We start from the raw sequence: 7,500 nt of genomic DNA, 5'->3' as shown, positions 1-7,500 counted from the left end.
CTGCTTACAAGTGCGCCAAAAATGTCATGTTTTCACACACAAAAAATCTTTTCGGAATACATAAAAAAAGTTTACCAACAAAATTTTTCTTCATTGAAAAAAAAAAAAAAGAAAAGTACTTTGCCAGAAATTCTTTGAAAAGTTGTCTTCAGTTCCCACTGAAAAATTATGTTTTCAAAATTATTTCTTTTCGGAATCGAAAAAGTTGTTTACAAAATTTGCCCCAGTAAAAAGAAAAACGCACAAAGAATCCTTGGCTGACGCAGTGTTTGCTGCACACGCAGTGTTTGCTGCACACGCAGTGTTTGCTGCACACGCAGTGTTTGTTTGCTGCACACGCAGTGTTTGTTTGCTGCACACGCAGTGTTTGCTGCACACGCAGTGTTTGCTGTACAGAAAAGTGTTATCGAAAATATTTTTCTTTTCGGAATAAGAAATATGCTTATCTACAACATTTTCCCAATTATGAAAGGAAAGCAAAATGAATCCTTCGTTGAAAATTGTGTGGTGAGGCGGCGCCTGCACTTCACTCAAAAAAAAAAAAAAAGAAAAAAAGTAAAAAAAAAGTCATTTAAAAAATGCTTTTACTTTTCGGAATAATTAGAAAATTGCTTTTGTTTTTATCTACAAAATTTTCCTCGATAAAAATAAAAATAAAATAAAATACTTCAAATGTTGTTGAGAATGAGTCTTCACCTCCCTCCCAGAAAATATCGTGTTTTCAAAACAACCTGAATTTTTGGTGTGGTAATCATAGAAAAAATAATTATTTTTACCTACAAAATTTTCTTCAACTAGAAAGAAAAAAAAAGTGACCCAAACATTGCAGTGAAGGTGTTTTATTCCTCCACAAAAAAATCGTTTTCATAATTGCCAATGTTTTCTGGACAATAATAACACAAATGTTACGTTTACCTACAAAATTTTCCCAATACGACAAAAATTGGTCTTTACCTTCACTCTCCTGCCTAACCCTTCCACTGGCATGGGCACTCCTTCCCCCAGCCACTGGCATGGGCACTCCTTCCCTCAGCCACTGGCATGGGCACTCCTTCCCTCAGCCACTGGCATGGGCACTCCTTCCCTCAGCCACTGGCATGGGCACTCCTTCCCTCAGCCACTCTCCACACAGAGGCGGCACACCACCAAAACCAGCTCACCTCTAATCAGGTTCCACAGTCACCCGCTGACTTGTGTTTAGGAGCGTGAGGCAGTAAGGCCACGTCCACAATCTTGTTATATTTGGCGTTGGTGGGACCCCACGTAGACTGTGGCGTGTACTTCTGGTCCCATATTACAAGAAGGATATAGGTCCCGCTGAATGATTACACAGAAAATGACTAAAAGGATGCAGGGGATGAGGGGCATTCCTTACGAGAGAGAAGCTTTGAACTGTCCATTCCTTAGAGAGGCGCAGGTTAAGAGGGGGCCTGATGGAAGTGTGGAAGTGGTGCAGGGGACGTAACAAGGGTGACGTCAGCAAAACTCTCAGGGTCAGTAATCACGAGAGAACAAGAAGTAACGGGTTCAGGCTTGAAAAGAGACAGGAAGGAATTGGTTCTCAAATAGAGTGGTGGATGAATGCAGTGGACTCAGTAGTCAGGCTGTTAGTGGTGAGTCATTAGGGAGCCTTGAAAGAAGATTGGACAGGTGTATGGATGGGCGTGACAGGTGGAGACAGGCAGGTGTGTCTCATACAGGGACTGCCACGTGTAGGCCTGGTGGCTTCCTGCACCAACCCTTGTGTTCTTGTGTTGTATGTTGTTAAGCTCGCGAATAAATAGGAACGTGTTGTTTGAGTGGCTTACCAAGAGACTGGAACTGACCCAATTAGACCGGATGTTAATTACGAAAATCTATTCCTTTCACCTCTTCCTTCTTGTTGCAGTGTTCTCCCAAGCATTCCAGTGGCTAGGATACATACATATCTGTTCTTTTTATCCTTCCTTCTTATTTTCTATTGACAGGAAATCATGCAAATCTATTCTTTTTATCCTTCCTTCTTGCTACAGTCACCTCCAAGCGATTCACTGGCTAGAAATGGGTCAGTGTACCACTTTGTATCCTTCCTTGCCGGGGCCACCTTCCAAAGATTTTATTGAGTGAGAATCATAAAAGTCTTTTGTTTTTAGCCTCTCCTTTCTTGCTGCAGCCACCTCCTAACATTGCACAGGCTACAAATTGTTAAATGAAGAACTTTTTACCTTCCTTCTTGTTACAGCCACCTGCCAACACTGTACAGGCTAGAAATGGCTAAATATCTCACTTTTCATCTCTTCCCTCGTGTTACAGCCACCTCCTAACACTGTACAGGCTAGAAATGGCTAAATATCTCACTTTTCATCTCTTCCCTCGTGTTACAGCCACCTCCTAACACTGTACAGGCTAGAAATGGAAAAATAGATCACTTTTTTCCTTCTTCCTTCGTGTTACAGCCACCTCCTAACACTGTACAGGCTAGAAATGGAAAAAAATAGATCTCTTTTTTCCTTCTTCCTTCGTGTTACAGCCATCTCCTAACACTGTACAGGCTAGAAATGGAAAAATAGATCTCTTTTTTCCTTCTTCCTTCGTGTTACAGCCACCTCCTAACACTGTACAGGCTAGAAGTTGTAAAATCGATCACTCTTTTTTTCTTTCCAGCAGACGCGTTTAAATTCTCATTTCATTGCTTCTAGTATTGGTTCTTGCTTGTCTCACTCAAAGGGTTAACAAGCAGTCTTAAGTTCCCTGAAGTATGCCTGGTGTCTTCATATTTGCACCTTTACACACAAAAAATGGTCTAGATTCACAATATTTAACGTAACTTTCCTAACCTAAACTAACCAAAACTTTCTTAGTCTAATCTTACCTAAACTTTTCTAGCCTAACCTAACCTAACCTAACCTAACCTAACCTAACCTAACCTAACTTTCCTAACCTAAACTAACCAAAACTTTCTTAGTCTAATCTTACCTAAACTTTTCTAGCCTAACCTAACCTAACCTAACCTAGCTTAACCTAACCTAATCTAACCTAACCTAACCTAGCTTAACCTAACCTAACCTAGCTTAACCTAACCTAACCTAGCTTAACCTAACCTAACCTAAACTAACCTAGCTTAACCTAACCTAACCTAGCTTAACTTAACCTAACCTAACCTAACCTAATCTAATCTAATCTAACCTAACCTAAACCTAACCCAACCTAACCTAACCTGACTTAACCTAACCTAACCTGACTTAACCTAACCTAACCTAACCTGACTTAACCTAACCTAACCTAACCTAACCTAACCTAACCTAACATAACCTAACCCAACCTAACCTAACCTGACTTAACCTAACCTAACCTAACCTAACCTAACCTAACCCAACCTAACCTGACTTAACCTAACCTAACCTAAACTAACCTAACCTAACCTAACCTAACCTAACCTACCCTAACCTAACCTAACTTTCCTAACCTAACTTAACCTAACCTAACCTAACCTGACCTAACCTAACCTAAACTTTTCTAACCTAACCTGACCTAACCTTACCTAACCTGACCTAACCTAACTTTCCTAACCTAACCTAACTACCCTTAAATTGTCGGAAATATTCCTGTCGTTTTGAAATTTTATCTTCTCATACAAATGTTTTCTCGATTCACAACAATAAACTTCTAACACTAAAATTTTCCTGTTTTACAAAGTTTCCCAGGTCTCATGAATTTTCCTCTCGTACTAAAATTTTAACGATTTCCAAAACAATATTACCCATAATTCTGATTTTTTTTTTAATGTTTTTGTGAGTGCTTCTTAGTTTCCTAAAATTTTCCTCATTCATTTTTTTTCCGAATTCCAAAGTTGTCCATCATTCCAATATTTTTGTCTTCTAGTGCACTGTATGGTTGAAAAATGATCTCCTTTCATCTTTTTTTTTACAATTATTCTTTCCACACTTTTCCTGACCTTGTTTTTTCTCATTCCAAGTTTTTTTTTTCGATTCCTAAAATTTTCTTGGTTTTCAAAAGTACATTTATCTAAAACTTTCCTTTCATTAATATTTTTTTTTATCGGTTATCAAAGTTTTCCTGTTTTCCTAAAAATTGTTACACTTCCTTGAATTTATAGTTTTCCATTATTCAAAATTTTCCTGATTCTAAAAATTTCCTTTAAAAATTTTACACCTTTCAAAAAATTTACTTTAACAATAATTTTTCTGCTTTCGATTTTTTTTTCCTAATAGTGTGTTGCTTTCCAAAACTGTCCTGGATTCATGATTTCCTGATTGGTTCAATTTTCCTGATTTACGAAAATACTGCTGTGTTTTTCTGAATTCCCCGAAAAATCATGCTTTCCAAATATTCTCCTTTCCTAAAATTTTCCTGATTCGTAAAATTTTCTTCCCCCCCAAAAATTACACTTATTTTCCCAAAAAGATATAGAGTTTGATCCCCACCAATTTCCCAACTTCCCAAAAATTTTCCTGTCTTTCAATTTTCCTTCTGATTCAAAACTTTTCCTTCCCCGCACAAAAAAACAAAACACAAAACACTTTTATTTCCCCAAAAGATAAACCCTTTGATCCCCCACCAATTCCCAACTTTGCAAGAATTTTCCTGTTTCCTAAAAAAATCCTGTTTAAAAAATTTTCCTGCGCCACAAAAAAATATAATAATTTCTCTACTTACCCATGCTTTTTGTCTCTCCCTTTTTCCTTTTTCCTCCTATTGTGGTGGGGGGAGTGAGTGGGTGAGTGAGCGAGTGAGAGAGAGAGTGAGAAATAACCTGTTGTCACTATTACCAGTACCACCACAATTCTCTCTCTCTCTCTCTCTCTCTCTCTCTCTCTCTCTCTCTCTCTCTCTCTCTCTCTCTCTCTCTCTCTCTCTCTCTCTCTCTCTCTCTCTCTCTCTCTCTTTACCTGTTGAAAGAGAGAGGCTTCCACACCACACCTGTTGATAACTCTCTCACTCTCACTCTCTCTCCCTCTCTCTCTCTCTAATTGTGGTAGCAGTAGTAGTAGTGGTGGTAGTAGTAGTGGTGGTGGTGGTGGTGGTGATGGTGGTGATGGTGGTGGTGGTGGTGATGGTGGTTTGTGCGAGACTGAAATACGTATGTCTTTCCTCCGCGGTGTGTGAGAGGAAACTGGCTCTCTCTCTCTCTCTCTCTCTCTCTCTCTCTCTCTCTCTCTCTCTCTCTCTCTCTCTCTCTCTCTCTCACGGATGCTTTATGTAGTGATGTTATGGTTATTTCTCCTCCTCCTCCTCCTCCTCCTCCTCCTCCTCCTCCTCCTCCTCCTCCTCCTCCTCCTCCTCCTCCTCTTCCTCCTGTTTTCTTCCTTTTCTTTATTTTCTATTTTATTTTTTCCTCCTTCCTTTTCACATTTTTTTCTTTTCCTCTTCCTCCTCCTCCTACTTTTCCTTATCTTTTCCTTGTTTCCCTTATTCAATTCCTCCTCCTCCTCCTCCTCCTCCTCCTCCTCCTCCTCCTCCTCCTCCTCCTCCTCCTCCTTTGCCATAACTTTCCATCCAATATTATGCTCTCTCTCTCTCTCTCTCTCTCTCTCTCTCTCTCTCTCTCTCTCTCTCTCTCTCTCTCTCTCTCTCTCTCTCTCTCTCTCTCTCTCTCTCTCTCTCTCTCTCTCTCTTGTTTATTTTTGTTCTATTTTTAGTTGTGTTTTTTTTAATTGATTATCTTATCCTTCTTTTCTGTATTTTTTTTTCTATTTTTTCTATTTTTCTGTATTATTATTTTTTTTCGTATTTGTCTTCTATTTCAGTTCCCGTGTTTGCGTTTCTCTGTTTTTTCCCTATTCGTAATTCAATTTTCTCTTTCGATTTATCTTTTATCTTTTCATTTGTGTTTGTATTTCTATATTTTTCAGGTTAGGTTAGGTTAGGTTAGGTTAGGTTGGGTTAGGTTAGGTTAGGTTAGGTTAGGTTGGGTTAAGTTAGGTTAGGTTAGGTTAGGTTAGGTTAGGTTAGGTTAGGTTGGGTTAGGTTAGGTTAGGTTGGGTTAGGTTAGGTTAGGTTAGGTTAGGTTGGGTTAGGTTAGGTTAGGTTGGGTTAGGTTAGGTTAGGTTGGGTTAGGTTAGGTTAGGTTAGGTTAGGTTGGGTTAGGTTAGGTTAGGTTAGGTTGGGTTAGGTTAGGTTAGGTTAGGTTAGGTTGGGTTGGGTTAGGTTAGGTTAGGTTAGGTTAGGTTAGGTTGGGTTAGGTTAGGTTAGGTTGGGTTAGGTTAAGTTGGGTTGGGTTAGGTTAGGTTAGGTTAGGTTAGGTTGGGTTAGGTTAGGTTAGGTTAGGTTAAGTTGGGTTGGGTTGGGTTAGGTTGAATTAGATTAAGTTGGATTAGATTGAGTTAGGTTGGGTTAGGTTAGGTTAGGGTGGGTTAGGTTACGTTAGGGTAGGTCAGGTTAGGTTAGGTTGGTTTAGTTAGGTTAAGTCAGGTTGGGCTGGGTGAACAGGAGAAATTCTTTTAAAATGCTGTAGATGAAGTGACGCGGGCTTCAAGGATGTTCTTATTCTGGTGACAGATTAACAAGATTCCTACATTATAAACAGGAAAACATTAAGAGGCTCAAGTTGAAGATACACGAGTTTTTAAGAGTGTTTTTAAGATACTAGTGACAGATTAACAGCATTATTACATTATGAACAGAAGAAACACTCTTGGGAACCCGGCAGATCACCTCAGTGGCCTTGAAAAACAGTGGTGGTGAAAGAACAGTGTTTCTGAATTCCTGCCTCTGAAGGTGTCACGCGTGGAAGGTCTGTAGTGTGTTGAAAAGAGACACAATGAAATACGCATCGGAACTTTGAACTTGAGAAAAACAGTGACCATTTGCATATAGTGTTGTTTTCTTTCATGTTAACTATTGCTATTAACTGACTGAAGTAATTGTTGTAATATTTAGATTTGTTTATATATTTTGTTGAAAGAGTATGGTATATTCTCTCTCTCTCTCTCTCTCTCTCTCTCTCTCTCTCTCTCTCTCTCTCTCTCTCTCTGAATGATATAAATGTCATATTAGCGGTCATTATTTTAAAAGATTGATGGGAGATTATGTTGTTGTTGTTGTTGTTGTTGTTGTTGTTGTTGTTGTTGTTGTTATTGTTGTTGTTGATGTTGTTGTTGTTATTATAATTATTATTATTATTGTTATTGTTATCATCATCATCATCATCATCATCATCATCATCATCATCATCATCATCATCATCATTACCACCACCATCACCACCACTAGTACTACTACTACTACTACTACTACTACTACTACTACTACTACTACTACTACTACTACTACTAGAACTACTACTACTACTACTACTACTACTACTACTACTAGTACTACTACTACTACTACTACTAGTACTACTACTACTACTACTACAAGCACCACCACCACCACAACTACAACAACCACCACCACCACCACAACCACCACCACCACCACCACCACAACCACCACCACAACCACCACCACCACCACCACCACCACCACCACCACCACCACCACCACCACCACCAGGTT

At 39.1% G+C, this 7,500-nt stretch overlaps 1 protein-coding gene across 2 annotated transcripts in view; it reads right to left on the bottom strand.

Annotated features, from left to right (window-relative positions):
- The window catches only part of LOC135095579 (calsenilin-like), a 43,159-nt gene that overhangs the window by 25,454 nt on the left and 10,205 nt on the right, over window positions 1-7,500 (bottom strand). Inside the window, exon 1 of one of the 2 annotated variants that reach the window (XM_063996482.1) lies at window positions 4,657-5,131. The exons of the other annotated variant lie outside the window; for it this stretch is intronic. Within the exon in view, the coding sequence (XP_063852552.1) occupies window positions 4,657-4,660 (4 nt within the window). The 5' untranslated portion in view covers window positions 4,661-5,131. Of the gene's footprint in view, window positions 1-4,656; window positions 5,132-7,500 lie in introns of those variants that run through there. 2 annotated transcript variants of the gene reach the window in all.

Source organism: Scylla paramamosain, chromosome 49 (genome assembly GCF_035594125.1).
Source record: "Scylla paramamosain isolate STU-SP2022 chromosome 49, ASM3559412v1, whole genome shotgun sequence".
Classification (NCBI taxonomy): Eukaryota; Metazoa; Arthropoda; class Malacostraca; order Decapoda; family Portunidae; genus Scylla; species Scylla paramamosain.
The sequence above is the reverse complement of the archived record's forward strand: the minus strand, read 5'-3'. Positions and strand labels throughout refer to the sequence as shown.